This window comes from Myotis davidii, unplaced genomic scaffold (genome assembly GCF_000327345.1).
Source record: "Myotis davidii unplaced genomic scaffold, ASM32734v1 scaffold149, whole genome shotgun sequence".
Classification (NCBI taxonomy): domain Eukaryota; kingdom Metazoa; phylum Chordata; class Mammalia; order Chiroptera; family Vespertilionidae; genus Myotis; species Myotis davidii.
Genome location: NW_006352194.1, coordinates 1,727,339 through 1,746,044, shown reverse-complemented (window position 1 = coordinate 1,746,044; position 18,706 = coordinate 1,727,339). Strand labels below are relative to the sequence as shown.

The following is an 18,706-nucleotide window of genomic DNA, read 5'->3' as shown; positions in this document are numbered from 1 at the left end:
ATCGGAAGAAATCAAAAGGTATGAGACGCACCCAACATGTGGGGTCCCCTGACACGAGCAGCTCTAAGAAGTCTTTATAGTGCTGAGCAGACCCCCCCCACCCCGAAACACACGCACACACTTTATGCTCAGCCTCTTCGGGAAAGAGCTCTGTCTCTTGGATCAGACGGACCGGTGCTCCCAGCCTGGGCCTCTTGTGCGCTCTGTGACTGAGCTAACAGTTCAGCCTCCGTTCTTTCATTTCCTTGCCTCCACGGTGGGGAGAGTCATTCCTCAGAGCTGACAGGGGATTCATCCCAAGCACAGAGTACGGGCTCAGAAATACCAGGGGGTGCTCTCCTGGTGGACAAGGGAGTAGATTTGGGGGTCCGTGGTGCCTCGCCAGCCCCTCGCTGATGGCCGTGCTCCGCTGCTGCAGGCGTGGCGACGCGGCTGAGCCGCCGGCGGGTGTCCTGCCGGGAGCTGGGCCAGCCGGACTGCGATGGCTGGCTCCTGCTGCGCAAGGTGCCCGGCGGCTTCATGAGCCCTCGCTGGCGCCGCTGCTGGTTTGTGCTCAAGAAACACAAGCTCTACTGGTACCGCCAGCCCCAGGTGAGACCCTACACACATGCGGAAGCAGCTGAGTCACCCCAGGGCCACAGTTCTTGTTCCTACTCCCCACTGTCTACTCCCACTGTGGTCACAGGTGGGCCACAAACCCTCATGAGCCCCAGTGTTCCTGTCTCTAAAATGGGGACACTCTTCAACGAGAAATGAGCTGCTGTGTGTGTAAAAGCACCGTTCCTTCCTCTTCTGTTATTCTGTCCATCCTAGTGATAGGCTATTCATTCCATTGTTTATTCCTCAGCCAACATGCAGGCGCCTGCTGTTACTCAGCTCTGGGCTGGGCATTGAGGACACAAAGGAGACTTGGACACAGAGGAGTTCTTGCTAATCCAGGCTCAGGGCGGGGGGTGGTAATACACGCTCAAGGACAGTGCAGGGAACACACGCTGTGACAAAGGAAAAGCCCGGGGAATGGGGGTGGGAAGCCCACAGAAGTGGCCAGTCCAGCCTGAGGAGCGGCGAAGGCTTCCGGAGAAATCAGCACCTGAGGGTCAGTCGGGCGCAAAGGAGGAAGAAGCCAGAGGGAGGGCAGCCTCTGCAGGGCTCGGCGGCCCAAGGCGGCTCCGTCTGTGCCTATTGATGGAACAAATGTGGGAGCAGCCCCCTCTTCTGCGGCTGTTTGTCTAGATCTCCTTGGCTCCCCTTTCCCGGCTCAAAGGCACTCCTTGGTCACACACCCGCTCCCCCTAAATTTCTACCCTGAGCTCCTGAGACTGAGAGGTTTGTGGTTAGAGAGCCCAGGAGATGTCCCCGTGGGATGTGGCCTCAGGAAGCTGATGACCTTGAGAATGTTGGGGCTTCGTGCTGACCCTCCCTGTGATCCCCCCAGGATGAGAAGGCTGAGGGCCTCATCAATGTCTCCAACTACAGTCTGGAAAGTGGGCATGATCAGAAGAAAAAATAGTTAAGTCCTGGGTGTGACGGGCTGGGTGGTGGGAAGAGAAAGGGAGAGATAGGGTGACGGCAGGGGTCGGGTGGAGGCAGCAGGGAGCTGGGATTGCCAGTGTGGCCTCTCTGGGTCTAGATGGGCACGCCCAGGCTGAGTGAAGGCCCTCTGCTCCCTGGCAGTGTGTTCCAGCTCACCCATGACGTGTACAAACCCTTCATCTTTGCTGCTGATACCCTGGCGGATCTGAGCATGTGAGTGCCACCCTCTCCACTCCCAGACTTCCGCATGAGTGCCTGGGAGCCTAGATTTAAATCTCAGCTCTCTGACAGTGGTTGATCAAGGCACTCATTTTTCTAGGCCTCAGTTTCATTATCTATAAAATGGACTAATAAGAGTTCCTGCCTCTCAGAGTTGCTCTGAAGATTAGATTAGACAATCATATAGGGCAGTGATTCTCAACCTTCCTAATGCCTCGACCCTTTAATACAGTTCCTCATGTTGTGGTGACCCCCAATTTCATTGTTACAAATTGAACATAATTAAAGCATAGTGATTAATCACAAAAACAATATGTAATTATATATGTGTTTTCTGATGGTCTTAGGCGATCCCCTGTGAAAGGGTCATTCGACCCCCAAAGGGGTCGTGACCCACAGGTTGAGAACCGCTGATGTAGGGGAAAGGCCCTTGGCATACGGTACCTAGAAATTCCCTCAGACCCATTTGCCCCTCCACAGGTGGGTGCGCCATCTCATTACCTGCATTTCCAAGTACCAGTCTCCAGGCCAGGCCGCCCTACCCCGAGAGGAAGGTGGGTGCTCACAAGGGTGGGTCTCACTGTGTCTAACCTGAGCTTCGGCCTTTCCTGGGATGGAGGCTAGGAACTCAAATGCCCTCACCCCCTTCCTGGCCCCCCCAAACCGTGTGAAACTTAGTGGGTTCCCCAATTGCTCCTGTCCACCCCAGACTGCTACAGTGAGACAGAAGTAGAAGACCTTGACGATGAGGCTGGGTCCCGCTCAGCCTCGGTGAGTCGGGGACTGGTGGGGGGTGAGGAGCAGGGCACAGAGCTCAGACTGATACCTTTCTCTCCTTCCATGGTGCCCACAGCCCAGCCTGGGCCAAGCTGGGAGTCCCCCCCATGGAGACACATCACCTGCAGCCACCCCTACGCAGGGCAGCCCACGGACCTCCTTTGGCCTTCCAACAGGTGCTGTGCTGGGGGTGGGAGCTGAGGTGGAGAGCTGGGCCTGGGACAGGCACATCCTCATCCTGCCTCCCTGCCTCCCCACCCCGCCCCCCACAGACAGCAGTGAGGGGACGTTGGAAGGAATGGTGCGGGGCCTGAGGCAGGGTGGCGTGTCCCTCCTGGGCCGGCCACAGCCCCTCACCCATGAGCAATGGCGGAGCTCTTTCCTGCGGCGCAACCGAGACCCCCAGCTCAACGAGCGAGTGCACCGTGTGCGGGCACTGCAGAGCACACTCAAGGTCAGCAGGGGACACGGCATGGCAGGGGCTGGGCTCTACGCTTTTGGCTCTGGTTGCTGTCCCACAGCTCTGGGCTCAGTGGTGGAGTTGGCCAAGTTCTAGGTTCCTGATTTGAGAACCAGGTCTAGACTGGGCCCGTGCTGTGTTCTAGGCACTAGACTCCAAAATTAGCTCTGGACTCAGGCTCTGCCGCCTTCCCTGGGCGATCATGGCCCCTAAGGGACTCTCCTTACAGGCAAAGCTGCAGGAGCTGCAGGCCCTGGAAGAAGTGCTGGGCGACCCTGAGCTGACTGGAGAGAAGTTCCGGCGGTGGAAAGACCAGAACCAAGAGCTCTACTCAGAGGGCCTGGGGGCCTGGGGCGTGGTGCAGGCTGAGAGCAGCTCCCAAGTCCTGACCTCTGGCTCCAGAGGACATTCTGCCCAAGCCCTGTCCTCCTACCCTGAGGAGCTCTCTCATCTTTGCCACCTGACACCAGAGAGCAACCTCTGACTCTGACCAGCATCTAGTTCCTGACCTCTGGCCCCGAGGACCACCTCCACCTCTGGCCTCAGGCTTTACCCTAGCCGACCCCCTTCTGCCTGAGTGGCCACCATTTCTGCTCCCTTCTCCCCTGGAGTGGGGTAACGTAATGTGATCTCTGTGCCACCCTCTCCCATCTTGGCAACAAAAGAGTGGGAGGCAAGGCTGAAAGAAACTCTCTCCTGTCCGTCCTCTGACCTGTGGGGGTGCACACCTGCCTCCCTCAGTCCTTTGGCACTTCTCCCTCCCCAAACCGGTCTGTACAGACCTTCCTGACTTTACACAAGAGACACTTCAACCAAATAAAGTCAATTTCTCTAAAATGAATCCACATCTGTGCTTGACTTCCATATTAGAGTCAGGAATTGGCTCCCCAGTGGGACTGGGAGGAAAACTGACAGGGATGAGCGCTCTTGGTAACTGGCCCGGGCTGTGCGTGAAGCTCCTGTCCACCAGGATGAGGACTGCTAATCCGTGGCTCCCGATGGCTTCTACTCGTGCTCATCTGTCCCAGCCCTTCAGAGACCAGAGGTTTGCTTTCCTGTCCCATCTCAGGGGAGACAAAGTGAGAGGCTGAGATCAGCCTTTTACTAGATGGGGCACATACCTTGCATGAAAGGCAGGATGGGCTCCTGGAGACCAGGGTGGTGAGATGGCATAGCCAGAGGGGGGAGGTGCCGGGTGTAGTCAGCTAGGAGGAAGCTCCTGAGGTGAACATTTTTCTCCTCTCCTTAGCCCAGTGTCACCTCCAGCTCCTGGATTTAGAGTAGGGACATACTCCTCTCCATCCAGGTGGTAGAGGAGACCTGACCTGCTCTGTGCCTCTGACCTCTGACCCCAGCCAAGGTCCTTAGTGTCCCTGGCTTTCTCGGTGGGGTTGCAAGAGAATTCAGTGGGAGGAACTTCTCTCGGGACTGGAATTCCTTGGTGGAATGCAAATGACTGGAGTCACAGAGACCTCTATGATATCACCACGAGGGGGAGCAAGCCCGCACGGAATAAAGTTGCTTTGAAGAGTGGGAGGAGGCTGCGCAACTATGCAGGATAAAGAATGGCAGCGAAGGACTATCAAGTCTATGGTAGATGACCCCTGCCTGGCTCTACCATTTAATCTGGGCATCCCAGGATCGGGTGGGGCACAGGAGGACTGTGCTGGGTCCAGAGGGATAGGGGCTGCGCTGATGGGCCTTCTCCTCACCCTTGCAGAAGTCCCCTCATGATCCCTACTTCTCGCCAGAGGAGCAAGTGCTTATCGACCGCGGAGACATTATTGACACAAAGGTAAAAACAAGGTGATCCAACCTCCCCCACAGGGACCCTTCTGCAGCTGCGCCCATGCGGCAACAAGCCTCATAATCACTCTGTCCCTTTTGCCTTCTAAATGTCCTTTCAGAGGACACTCCCCAGAAGTAATCCCTGCAGTCACACCCCCGTGATATGTTAGAATTGCCTGTCAGTGCCCCCTATAGGAACCCCTCTATAATGATAGTCTCCTCCCAACAGAGATCCTAAAAGAGTCTCCCTTGTAATGACTCCCGACAAAGATCCCCCGCAGTGGGCCATTTAGGTAGTGACCTCTACACTGATACCCCATACCATGATTCCCTCTTAGGCCCCTTTCCCCAGAGTGGCCTTCCTCAGAGAACCCCATCCACTGAGGGCAAACATCCAGGCAGAGGCCTCCTACGGTGATACCTGCCTGAAGGAAGGTCCTTCGCTCTCTCCCAGGATGCCTGGGATATGCAGGAGTTCATCACTCGAATGTATGTCAAGCAGCTGCTCCAACACTGGACGTTTCAGCTGCTGCTGGCCATGCTGCTGGTGGTCAATGCCGTCACCGTTGCGCTCCGCACCAATTTCGCCCTTGGCCAGGTGGGACTCTAGCCTGACTTCTGCACCCACTGACCTAATGGGGGCCTGGGTAAGGCACTTCCCTCTCTGGGCCTCTGGATCCTCCTCTGTCCATGATGATTGGATTGGCTGCTCTTCAAGGGCCTGCCAGCACTGACCTTCCAGTGGTCTAGAGATAAAAGAGGACATTGGGGGGGGAGGGGCGGCGGCCAGCTTTGAGGAACACATTGCATTTGTACAGGAAGGGCAGGGGGGAAATGGTGTGAGCAGAGGCAGGCAAACAGATGCCATGTAGGGAAGGGTATCCCTTATTTATTTATAAGATTTTTAAAAATGGATTTTTAGATAGAGAGGAAGGGAGTGGGAGAGAAGAGGAGAAACATCGATGTGAGAGTGCAGTATTGATCGGCTGCCTCCTGTACTGGGGATCAAGCCCACAACCTGGGCATGTACCCTTGACTGGGAATGGAACTAGCAATCTCCTGGTGCATGGGAGGATGCCCAACCAACTGAGCCACAATGGCTAGGGCAAAGGTATCCCATTTTACTCACTAGTCACTGAGAGAGAATCGTTGTGTACCATGCACTGTACTCAGGGCTAGGGTTCCAGGTATGAACACAACAGATGCAGTTCTGTCTTAGACACAAACATGTCATCATAAATGCCTGAGTGTCAGAGCACATGGAGAAGGCATCAAACCTGGTGGATTAAGGAAGGGTTCCTGGAGAAAAGGACACTTAAGCAGAGAATAAAGAATGAGTAGAAGTTGGTCAGGCAAAGAGAGGTGAGGAAGAGTGTGTGGGGGCAGGAGAAATAGCATGTGTGTTCTATGTGTCCAACTTGAAGTCCAGTGTGACACTGGTCTCGTGCTTTTTTCTTACAAGGAATATACAACATACATGGATTGTGCTATTTAAAAATCAACATTTTTTAAATGTTCAATGTGGTGGCTGATGAGTTCAGAATGGTGATCAGGGGCAGGGCCTTTAAGTTATGTCAAGGAGGGTGGTCTTTATCCTAAGTCATTGGAAAGCCAGGGAAGAGTTTAAAGCATGGAAGTGACATGACCAGGCATGTTATAAAACTGGCCCTGTCTGCCACAGTGAGGGCTACGGAAGGGAGAGTATCAAGAATGGAAAACAGTGAAGCAGGCAAGATCGTGTTGGAGATGTTCAGGTGAAAGCAGATGGGGCTTGGACCAGGCTAATGGCAGTAGGTAAAAAGAGGTCACATGCATCTGAAGTTCCCTAGGAGTTGGATCCATGGGCCTTATAGATTGACTTACTTTAGAGCAAACACTTAGTGAGCACTGACATGTGCTGCCTCGTTTAACATCTGTCACCACCTCACGTACACACAGGGAGAGCAAGAAGTTAAGTTTCTGGTGCTTTTTGTTGGGACATGGGGACATAGGATGAGCAGGTTTGGGGAGGATGCTGAGTTCAGTTTGAGTTGGGTAGGGTCTGTGGTGCCCATGCAGTATCCACACAGAGATGGTGAGGGGTTAGAGGTCAGTTCTGAAATGCCTCAGAGAACACTGGGATGGAGGTGGTGACGAGAGAGTTGCCAGCATCTGGGTGGATAGTTGCCGAAACTAAAGGAATTGATGAGGTTGCCTGGGGAGAGAGAATTGAGTGAGAACAGGCCAACACAGAGCTCTAGAGGAGAACCTGTAAGTAAAGGGCAGAAAGTGGAAGAGGAGGTACAAGGGAAACTGAGGAGAAGGCGTGCCAGAGGAGTGGGAGGAACCCAGGACAGTGTACGCTCAGGGGAGTGGGCACAGTGGCAGATGTGTCTAAGAGACAAGGCAGTAAGGACTAAGTACCCCTTGGATTTAGCTTTTATGACCTGGATATGGTATTAGCAGAAATCCTATTGCTAGATTTGGAAGATGAGTAGATGGGGAGGCAGATCACACACATTGATGGATCATGAAATCAATTCAGAGTGCAGATACTAACATTGTGATGTAGAATGAAATAGTAGGATGAAAAAGAATTAAATAGAAATTATGTGTGTGAGAGAGAGAGAGGTTGTAAGATGTAAAATAGATTTCTTATTATGGGTCCTAGTCAAAAATGGTAAAAAGCACTGGTATAGGATATGTGTCATGGAGGTCGAATCCTAGAAGCCTGTGAACGCCAGACTAATTTGAACCTTACCCTGAAGGTCATAGGGAACCATGGAAGTCTAGTAGTGGAGAAGGCAACTCTGATGTACACATAGATGCCCATGACTTGGAGAAGGCAGGAGGACTATTTAGGAAATTCTTTCTATAAATAGGGGAGCCTATTGCCTTCAGTGGCCAGTGGGGTGGAACTGAGGTGATAGATGAGGGGACAGAAAGCTCTTCCTTGTTATGGGCAGACATCCCTGGCCCCTGATGCTTTTTGGGAATTTGGAACCCATAAAACTTAACCTCTCATCTGGGTTTAAGAAGCTCTGCCCAGCTGGTGGATGGGGGTGATGGCAAGGTGTGGTAGCAAGAGGCTTTCATGTGTGGCAGCGAGCCTTGGGGCAGAGTCTATTGGCCATGGAAGTGAAGAAAGGGAGGAGTCCAGGTGACTTTGGTAACTGCCAGGGTAGAGCCAGGGGTCTGGGAGCTATTAACAGTGTCACAGACTATAGTGGTGTCACAGCTTAGCGGGAACTAAGGGAGTAGTATCTCGTTTGGGTGAAAGTGAGTTGGGATTTAAACAGAATTCAGTCATCAAGTCATCTGGCCACAATCCATTCACCCAGAGAACACGTCCTGGAGTAGATACTCAGCAGCTTGGTCAGGTTGGCCTACGGGATTTGGGAGCTGGGGCAGCAAGAGTGGTTGGGACAATCAGGGAAGAAAGGATGGAACTTGGTGTCTTCTCTCTCAGGGGCTAGGGCTTTTCCTCCCAATTCTGGAGCCAGTTCTGCCTCTCCCAGTCTCCCTTTTCCAAGTATCCTTACTCTAGGGGATCAAAGGTTTGTAGTCAGATAACAATTTATTTATTTTTTAAATTGATTTTTAGAGAGAGAGGAAGGGAGAGGGAGAAAGAGAGAAACATTGATGTGAGAGCAAACTATTGATCGGCTGCCTCCTTCATGCCCCATAACAGGGATTGAGCCCGCAACCTGAGTTGTGCTCCGCCTGGGCATTGAACTGGCAGCCTTTTGGTGCGCCGGACAACATCCAACCAAGTCACACCTGCCAGGGCTGGACAACAATCTTTACTGCTGTCTGACCTTGGGCACCACTCATCTCTCATCTGTAGGATGAGAATACAGCCTACTTTTTAGGATGATGGTGACAGTAAAGCAAAATAATGCATAGTGGTCTTAGCAAGGCGCCTGGCATGTACATGCAAAATGTGCTCTAAAGGAGCTACATCCCTAGCTGGTTTAGCTCAGTGGATAAAATGTCGGCCTGTGGACTGAAGGGTCCTGGGGTTCAATTCCGGTCAAGGGCATAAGCCTGAGTTGCGGGCACCATCCCCAATAGGGAGATGCAGGCAACCAATCAATGATGCTCTCTCATCATTGATGTTTCTATCTCTCTCTCCCTCTCCCTTCCTCTCTGAAATAAACAAAAATATATTTAAAAGTATATAAAATAAAATAAAAGAGCTACAAAGATGCTGAGGATGAAGAGCAACAGGAATATGGGCCTTCCCTCCCCCCACGATGTCCTCTCTCCCTAGCCCCGCCCAGTCCCCCACTCCACTGACCGCTCTGTCCCTCTCTTTTTCTCTGTCCTCCATGTAGAAGCACTATGAGTTCTTCTCTACCATAGATGACATTGTGCTGACCATCCTTATCTGCGAGGTTCTCCTTGGCTGGTTAAATGGCTTCTGGGTTTTCTGGAAGGTGAGATCCTGGGCCCTCCCTGCCATCGCCCTTACCCCTCCTTAGGAAGTGTACCCCGTCCAGACCCCATTTCTGTGCTCCTGGCCCTGAAGATTGAGAGGTGTGTGTGTGTGTGTGTGTGTGTGTGTGTGTGTGTAAGAGAGAGAGAGAGAGAGAGAGAGAGAGAGAGAGAGAGAGAGAGAACTTTCTGAGATGTCTGATATAGGAACTTATACTAGAAGTGCAGCTTCCCTGGGTCCCAGTCTCTGCTCCAGCCTTCCCCTATTCTGTGATCCTGGGAAAACCTTGATGTCCTTATATAGGAAATGAGATTGAGAGCATTTACCTTAATTTACAGGGTTCAAGAGTAGGAGTCAACAAACTTTTTCTATCAAGAGCCAGATAAAGATTTTAAGCTTTGTGGGCCCTCGTCTCTGTTGCAAACATTCATCTCAGCAGTGGGAGCACAGAGAAGCTGTAGGCAGCACATAGGTGAATAAACATGGCTGTGCTCCAAATAATCTCACACAAGGACACTGAGAGTTGAACTTCATATAATTTGCATGTGTCACCACATGCTATTCTTTAGATTCCCCCCCCCCCCAATTAAAAACAACAACAACCACCATTCTTAGCCTGAGCGTTCTACAAAGAGCTGCTGGCCAGATTGGCCCCTGGCCTAGAGTTGGCTGAGCCCTGTCCTGGAGAATGTTGAGGAGCTGTCTCTGTAGGAATAGGTCTCAAAGTTACGTTACATCAAACTCTTTGTTTGAATAGGACTTCAGGAGCCAAGGGATTTATTTGCCTTTGGGTATTTTCGAGAAGAGGCTTACAAAAACAAACAAACAAACAAACAACAAAAACTACCCAAAAAAGAACCCTCTCATAAAAAGGAAGTATTTAAATATAGTTACTAGAACAACCAGTTCGAATTATAAGCTTTCCATGGGTTAGAGGTTTCACTTCATAGAATACAGAATGTAGAATCTAGAACAAAAATTGTGAAGTCAATGTCTTAAAGACTGCTTTGGGCAAACAACACTTGTAAGGATGCTTATTAACAGAAAAAGGAGCCTGGCCGGCGTGGCTCAGTGGTTGAGCATCTACCTATGAACCAGGAGGTCATGGTTCAATTCCCGGTCAGGGCATATGCCCGGGTTGTGGGCTCCATCCCCCCATTGTGGGGCATGCAGGAGGCAGCTGATCAATGATTCTCTATCATCATTGATGTTTCTATATCTCTCTCCTTCTCCTTTCCTCTCTGAAATCAATTTTTTAAAAAAGAATAGGATGGTTCGTATTGACGTATCTCAGATACCTTGGTTTTGTGAACATTTCCCTGCACTGCTTTTTCAGAACTAGCTCTAGGATGCAGGCAGACATCTACTTACTAGGAGGGAACATTCCTCCTTCATTTTCCTGAGATTTCTTTCAGCAACACTTAGGGATTTGTCCCAGAGTTTCTTAGCACAGGAGACTTGAAGCAAGCATGAGGATCTTGTGTTCCTCCAAGCCATTCCATCAGCCAGGGTTTCTCAACCTCAGCACTACAATAATGACGTTTAGGCCTGGATACTTTTTTGTTGTGGGGACTGTCCCATGCATTGTCAGATGTTTAGCAGCATTCCTGGCATCTACCCACTAGATACCATTAGCACCATCCTTGTTGTGATAACCAAGAATGTTCCCAGACATTGCCAAATGTCATCTGGAGGGCAAAATCACCCCTGGCTGAGATAATGTTCCAAAACCTAACCTTTCCTCTGGGGCCAAGCTACCAGTGCCAAAAGCCAGGGCTGGTTAGAAGCTGTTTTTGCCTCCTTCCCCACTCCCACCCTTCCCCCTGGATCCTAATACACAAAATCTGATCCCTTTTGCAAGGGTGTGGTGGAGGGGTTGTTGAGAGGAAAGAATGGGATAAATACAGGGAAAGCAGGAAGTCTGGAAATTAACATCTCAAATATTACCTAGTCACATAGGGATCCCCAATTTTGTCCCCAGCTCTCCCCCATTTTTTATCATCTGTGTGTGACTCCTTCCTTCTCCTCACCTCCACAGCCTATTAATCACTATTTCACCACCTAAATCTTTCTCAAATTTCTGCTATCCCTGTCTATGATATGGCCATTCCACCCTGAACCCCCCGATCTCGTCAAATTTCTCCTATCCCTGTTTTAGCTCTTGCTTTGTCTTCCCTCACCAGGATGTTGCTATGGCTTCCTGTGTCCCCACCTGCCATTAAAGCGATCTTCCTAAGGCACAAGCCAAAGTATCCTTGCTTATTTTTGCAGCCTCATCACTCCTGGCCTCACCCTGGTGTTCCAGCTGCACCAAACTGCTTGTAATTGCATTACACACACACACACACACTCACACACACACACACACACACACACACACACTGCTTCTCACCTCCTTGGCTGGTTAAATGGCTTCTGGGTTTTCAGGGTTCAGGGTCTGGCATATAGTGTGAGTTTAATACCGAATGGGTAGAGGGATGAATCTTTAGACAGGCAGACTTGTATCTCTTTGTGGATGTGTAGGCACAGACATTCTGAACTTGGGACACTGGGCGAGCTTGTGTTTATTAGACTACCCAAGAAATTGAAGAACATTTTTTTCATTAAAAAATATTTACTACAGCCAAAACCGGTTTGGCTCAGTGGATAGAGCGTCGGCCTGCGGACTGAAAGGTCCCAGGTTCGATTCCGGTCAAGGGGATGTACCTGGGTTGTGGGCACATCCCCAGTAGGAGATGTGCAGGAGGCAGCTGGTCGATATTTCTCTCTCATCGATGTTTCTAACTCTCTATCTCTCTCCCTTCCTCTCTGTAAAAAATCAATAAAATATAATTAAAAAAAATATTTACTACAGATACATATTGGTCAAAACTATATTGAAAAGTACACACAGAATTCTTGATTTCATTCCTTTCCTTTCATCCCTTCCTCTCCACCCCCACCCTCTCTAGGTAGTCTTTGTATATTTATATTCTCTTGCTTATCCTACCTCTGTTTATTTTGCAATCATAAGCAAACAAGTATATAGTTTTAGTCCTCCCTTTCCTAACAGTAACATACTATTGTCACTGTTTTGCACTTTGATTTTTTAAATATTTTAAAATATATTTTTATTGATTTCAGAGAGGAAGGGAGAGGGAGAGAGAGATAGAAACATCAATGATGAGAGAGAATCATTGTTTGGCTGCCTCCTGCATGCCCCCTAACGGGGATTGAGTCCGCAACCCAGGCATGTGCCCTTGACTGGAATTGAGCCAGGGACCCCCAGCTAGGGCTGCACTTTGCATTTGTCACTTAATGGATCTTGGCAAACTTTCTATGTCAATACATGAAGATCTTTTACTTTTCTTTTTTTTATGGCTCAACGGTACTACTCCAGTGAATGAATATGTAATAGTTTGTTCAACCGGGGCCCACTTGCTGGACACTTTGGTCGTTTTCAACCTTATACAAATGTCATTTTGTACTTGAACTAGAGTTTCTGTGGGTCAGGTGTCTAGAAGTGGGATCACTGGTCAAAAGGTCAGTGCACATATTGTTTGTGAAATAGAGCAAAGTCCCCTCTTTAGTCATTGTGCTTGAATTTTCATCTCTGGGAGCGCCCTTCCCCCATCCCCACTCCTAGATGAGTCTGTGCCTTATTGGACAAAGGGCTTGTAAAAATGTCCTGTCTCTCTTATACAGTGAGAGCTAGTTCACCTCTGAACTGACTACTGAAGCAGTGGTCTCTAATGTTTTCATTAGTATTTATTTTCCTTTTATTATTGATTGGAGTGTGTGTCACACAAAGGCTGGAGCATCCCAACACTCTCTTGTCACTTGACTGTAGGACAAGGCCATTTTCAGCAGTGCACCAACCACAGGGGTGGTCAGCTGAGGAACTAGCTTGTATGTATGTGTGATCATACACTGTGTGTCTCTGAAACTGCACTTGGCTGTTGACACATGTATGAGACAGCAAGTGCATGCCTATTGGGTGACATGTTTTGTGGGCAACAGAATGAGTAACAACAGTGAATGGCAGATGATTGGCCCTGCTATGAGAAGATCCCCTCATCCTTGGGGGCTGGGGAAGGCAGACCTGGGATGTCTCCATGGGCTGGGCCTGACAGACCCCACTGGGGCTGGCCCACCCCACCCCCCAGGACGGCTGGAACATCCTCAACTTCCTTATCATCTTTATCTTGCTCCTGGGGTTCTTCATTAGTGAACTCAATGTCATCTCTATCACCTACACCCTCAGGTGAGCTGGGAACACTGGAGAAAAGAGGGGGACCTGCCTGGACCCTGGGGAAGAGATGGGGGGCTATTACCAACTGGGGTAGTTCTGCCTGTCTGGGCAGGTAGGGTGGCAGTGGGGAGGAGGGGTCTGGGAAAGGCTGAGGGGCATCCCTGAGAGGCTCTGCTACAGGGTCCTTCGTCTCGTGCATGTGTGCATGGCTGTGGAGCCCCTGGCCCGGATCATTCGCGTCATCCTGCAGTCGGTGCCTGACATGGCCAATATCATGGCCCTCATCCTCTTCTTCATGCTGGTCAGTCCCTCCCCCACCCCAGCCACTCCCCTTCCCTGAACAGGTCATGGGTCACTGGGGATACAGGGGTGTCTGGAGAAGAGGAGAGGCTTATGGGCCCAAATCCCTGTGATTCCCTTGGCAGCGTTCATTTGTATGTGCTGTCTCCAAGGCTCTTGTGTGAAGTCAGACGGGTCTCCGATCTCTCCGGCAGGTGTTCTCCGTGTTTGGGGTCACTCTCTTTGGTGCATTCGTGCCCAGGCATTTCCAGAACATGCAGGTGGCCCTGTACACCCTCTTCATCTGCATCACCCAAGATGGCTGGGTGGACATCTACAATGACTTTCAGTGAGTCCCTGTGAGGCTGATCCCCAGCCCATCCAGGCAAGGCAGGGGCTGGGCTCTCGTGAAACAAAATACTGACTGGAGAGGGAAAAGGGCTCCAGGTGGGTGTGGAGCTCCAGGGCTGGGGATGAGGATGGCCCAGCAGGAAACGGGTGTCAGGGCTTTAAAGGAGGAAAAGAGATCGCTGGGTCTGGGGCCTCTGGGTTTGTGGCCTACTTGAAGCCTTGTCCCCTTGAAACTCCAACCAAAGTCCCACCACAGGCCTATTCATGGATATTTCTCCCATCAGGCTAAACGGCCGGTTGGTAGGCCTTGGGCACCGGAGCTGCCTGTGGTTGCACTAGAGCTTTAGGGCCCACACTGGAGCCTACCAAACTGTCTGGACTCCTGGGAGCCTAGGGTCTCATTTCATTGATTCTTAGACTCACTGCCCAAGATCACATTTGGCCACAGATGATTGCCTGGGTTCTGTCCTTTCCCGCTTTCCCATTAAGACTAAACCATATTTGTTTCCAGTCCACTCCAGGGATTTGGGCCCACTGATGATATCTTTTTATTCCCTTCATGTGAGAGTAGAAGCTCAATTGGTAAAGAGATTCTACTATCATTATCCATTATGATTTAGGTGGTAGAGAAACCACAAAGTGTGCAATAAAGGTGGACTGGGCTTTTGAGTCTTTACTCTACCACACTAGCCATATGACCTTGGGCAAATTACTTTCCTGAGCCTCAGTTTCCTCATCTGTCAATTGAGGATTACAATACAATATTAGCTATGTCATGGATTGCTGTGAGGATCAATATAAATCTCTTAGCATAGAACCTGGCATAGATCCCTGTCCCTGGTCCTGAAACATAAATGACCTTTTAGCCAAGGTTGTTCTCCCCTTTGTCCCGTGGAGTTGGAAACACAGATCTGTAATGGGAAGAGGGGAAAAAAAGTGAGATAGAGAGGTATAAATATGGATGGATGGGGGAGGGAGGGAGGGAGAGAGAGAGAGAGAGAGAGAGAGAGAGAGAGAGGGAGGGGAGAGAGAGAGAGAGAGAACACACACTATTATTTGGGGAATATTTTATAGGATATTTATAATAGGTATTAACAGTGGGTGGGATTTTTCCTGTATATTTTCCTTCTGCTCTTTCTATAACGAGCTTGAATTGTCTTTTATAATAAGAAAGAGTATAGCCAATAGATTAAACTTAATAATGCTGATGTACAAATCCCCACCTTGCCGGGTGGGTTGAGGACCCTGCTGTCTGGCAGTACAATTAGAAGCAGGCATTGGATCTCACAGTAGCAGTGAGGCAGCAGAAGCCCTAGTAGCCTTGAGGTAATCTCCCCATTTCATAGATGAGGAAATGAGCTCAAAGGGCCAGGGCGGTGACAGGGCCCCTACCTGCCATCTCCAGGACGAAGACCAGGGACTACGCAATGGAGGTTGCGGGGGCCTTCTACTTTATCACCTTCATCACTATTGGTGCCCTTATTGGCATCAACCTGTTGGTCGTCGTGGTAACCACCAACCTGGAGCAAATGATAAAGGCAGGAGAACAGAGACAACAGGATAAAATAGGCTTCAGTGAGGTGAGTGAGATGGGGAGGGCAGAGGGAGGAGAGGGAGTGTATGTATGAGTGCTGACTTGAGCATAGGGGTATGTGTGTGTGTGCTCACACACTCGAGTGCCTGGAGCAAGCCAAGCCTGAGACCGAGAGGCATCATTTCCCACCTTGAGTGCCAGTTCACCAACTGGGGCTTCCGAGGGCTATGGATTTCCTAGATGTTTTATTTCTATGGCAACTCAAACTGAGTAGCCTGGATGACCTTAGGGCATTTAACCAATCTAAGCCTCGATTTCTTCTTCTGTAAAATGGGAATAATGATAGTACTTACCGCAAAGTACTATTCCGAGAATGGCATGGGTAAATGAACAGTACTTGACACATACTAAGAACTCACTACATGTTAGCTACAGAATTATTTTTTCAGGGTTAGAACCTCCAAAGGGCTGGGGAGGTGAATGGTGTAGCACTTCCCACAGTGTTGAAGTCACTAAGCTGTGAATTGGGAGCAGATGGGCTTTAGAAGTTTGCTGGGTAGGATTTAGCAGGAGTGAGAAGGCTAAGCTTGCTTGAAGCTGAAATGAGGGACATTAGAATCCTGGTGTCCTAAGAGACTCATCCTCTCTGAAGCCAAGCAGGCAGGGGCTGGGGCAGGGGTGCCGGCTGGGCTGTCTCTCCCCTCTCCATCTCCCCTTTCCCAGACAGATGTGGAGGAGTTCGGGAACAAGGACCTGCCCCTGGTGCACTGCGAGGTGGCCCGTTTGGAGATGTCTGGCCTTCCCCAAGAGCCGCTGGTGGGAGGCCCTCTGTCCAACCTCTCCGAAAGCGCTTGCGACAACTTTTGTTTGGTGCTCGAGGCGATACAGGAGAACTTGATGCAGTACCAAGAGATCCGAGAGGAGCTCAACACGTAGGGCGGCTACTGGGGGTACCCCGAGCCCCGTGAGTTAGGACTGAGCAGGGCCTCAGATTCTTCTGGCCTTATGTCCTCGCCATGTTACACTGTGGTCCTTGAGGCCCAGAGAGGTTAAGTGGCCTGCCCATGGTTCTCCAGCCTATGGAGGAGCTGGAATCCAGACTTCCCGGCTTGGCCTGGATCTCTATCAGCGTGAAGAGGGAGGGTGACGGGGGGCGGACACCAGGGAACAGGTGGGAGGACTGCCCCTTTTTCCCCTACCCTGAACGCGCTCACCCCTCCGCCCCCAGGATAGTGGAGGAGGTGCGCTCCATACGCTTCAACCAGGAGCAGGAGGAGGAGCTATTGCACAGACACTTGTCAGTCCAGTCGATGGAGAGCAAGTCCTCCATGGACCTGTATGAGATGACTAGCCAGCAAGACTTGATCACTGCGCTCGTCCACAGGGAAAAGGTGCCGTTTCCCTCTCCTATCTGATCTGTGCTCACCCCGCCACTCTACCCAGCCCAGCCCAGCCCAGCCTAGTCTCTGAGGAATTAGTCCAAGTTTGTCTATTCCTAGGCCCGCGCCCTAGACACTTAGCCCCAGTAGTCACAGCCAATTGGCCAATCTGGTTAGGTTCCACGTTTCCTTCTTTAAGAAGCCCGGGAATCCATCAGATTCCTCTCATTGAGCCCCTTCTGATTCTAGTGCCCTCAACTCTACCCTTTCTTAGAGAGGCTTGAGCCAGCTCCGTTCCTGCTTAGTGGCAGATACTTATGCCCACTGATGGCAAAGGACCCCTGGGTCCTGTCAAGCAGTAAGCCTCTTGGGGAGAAAAAGGCACACACCCACGTTAGTTTCTGCTTCTCACACCATCTGACTGTGACTGTAAATCCCACATCTGGGGCTCCCAAGCCCAGAGAGGACACTAGGCAGGCGAGACATAGGAAGGACTTCCTTGGGAGGCCTCGATGGGGCACCCCTGAAGCTGGAGGAGGGGAGTAAGGAGCATCTGCCATGGCAGGGTAGAGTACTGACAAGACCTCTGGGTTTGCAGGTTCAGGAATCTACCACAAACTTACCTAAAAGGAAGAAGAGCAGCCGCTGAGAGGGCAGGAGGGGAGCCAAGGGGCCTGTGCACACACGCCCAGCTGCTGTATCTTCCTGCATCCCAAGCGTGACTTGGCTAAGCCTGGCCTGAGCCCCTCCTCTCCCTTACACCTGGGGTGATGCCTGGAGCTATGGAAGTGGTGGCCTCTCTAGGGCCTGTGCCTGAGTTCCAGGTCCAGAGGAGCCAGGAAGGAGAAGGACGCTGGATGAGAGTGGGAGTCCTACAGCAAGAAGGTGCTGGCCAAGGCAGCCAGGATTTGGCCTAAGTAGGGGCACCCCTGGCCCCCTGCTCTAGGACAGAACTAGATGGGGCCTCTGTGGGCCCAAGAACTACGAGGAAAAAGCTGAGGCCAGTAAGGCTAGGCATCTGTGTATTGACAATAAAGTTTTATGTTGGGATCAGTGTGTCTGATTTGTGGATCTCCAACACCTTGGGGCAACCTTGCCCCAGGTCTGATGGGCAAGACTGATCTTGCCCCTCAATAGCCTGTTTGTCTGATTGGAAAGTCACTGACTGCCCTCCAGAGCTTCCAGTCCAATGGGAGAGAGAATCTGCACCCTACATAACTGTGACTAAATGGTAAAGATGTGATCATGTGCTTAGAGACCCAAAATTTGGTGGTTGGGAGCCCCTGCCTGACGCAGGAGACAGTCCTACCCCTGTGTCTGAAGGCAGAAGAGACTGGTCCTCATTCTGGGGAATTCTAGTCTAATGGGGTCACCATTGACCAAGTCATGCAGGTACAGGAAGCTCCATCTTGAGGCAACGGAGAATGACAAACCAGACACCATTTACTGCCATAGCCGGTTCCAGACTTAGGCAATGCAGAGAGTCTGAGAAAGCTGTGGCGGTCACGGGCAGCAGGAAGAGATGTGTTGGAGGACAGGATTCTGGTCCTTAGGCAAGTCACTGGGCCTTGTTTTCTGCTTTCCCCATCTGTGAAGCGGGGAGAGGATGAGATTGGTTTCCAGCCCCAAGATCAAATGGCCCGCTCTAAGCCCAGGAGTGGGGAGGCCGATGAAATCGGCCACATCACTGAGACTCAGGTTCCTCCGTGTTGGGTAGAGGGGAAGGCTGAAAGGCCCA

The 18,706-nt window shown here is 50.9% G+C and overlaps 2 protein-coding genes across 6 annotated transcripts in view; both read left to right on the top strand.

Moving 5' to 3' along the window:
• CNKSR1 (connector enhancer of kinase suppressor of Ras 1) overlaps positions 1–3,830 on the top strand; it is a 10,933-nt gene extending 7,103 nt beyond the window's left edge. For 3 of the 5 annotated variants that reach the window (XM_015557272.1, XM_015557274.1, XM_015557275.1), the window contains 9 exons: positions 1–18; positions 419–591; positions 1,436–1,509; positions 1,675–1,746; positions 2,233–2,306; positions 2,462–2,523; positions 2,606–2,705; positions 2,802–2,983; positions 3,204–3,830. In XM_015557272.1, the coding sequence (XP_015412758.1) occupies positions 1–18; positions 419–591; positions 1,436–1,509; positions 1,675–1,746; positions 2,233–2,306; positions 2,462–2,523; positions 2,606–2,705; positions 2,802–2,983; positions 3,204–3,473 (1,025 nt within the window). In that variant the 3' untranslated portion in view covers positions 3,474–3,830. The remainder of the gene's footprint in view (positions 19–418; positions 592–1,435; positions 1,510–1,674; positions 1,747–2,232; positions 2,307–2,461; positions 2,524–2,605; positions 2,706–2,801; positions 2,984–3,203) is intronic. The other 2 variants (XM_015557273.1, XM_015557276.1) reach the window with 1 other exon arrangement.
• An 855-nt stretch (positions 3,831–4,685) lies between these two features.
• On the top strand, positions 4,686–17,617 carry CATSPER4 (cation channel sperm associated 4; the record flags this gene model as incomplete). Its single annotated transcript, XM_006777645.1, has 10 exons — positions 4,686–4,784; positions 5,232–5,375; positions 9,094–9,195; positions 13,340–13,437; positions 13,606–13,726; positions 13,920–14,053; positions 15,461–15,635; positions 16,313–16,521; positions 16,818–16,980; positions 17,567–17,617. Coding segments are annotated over 10 exons (1,296 nt in total), but the record flags the coding sequence as incomplete, so codon positions are not given.
• Between the last annotated feature and the right edge of the window lie 1,089 nt (positions 17,618–18,706).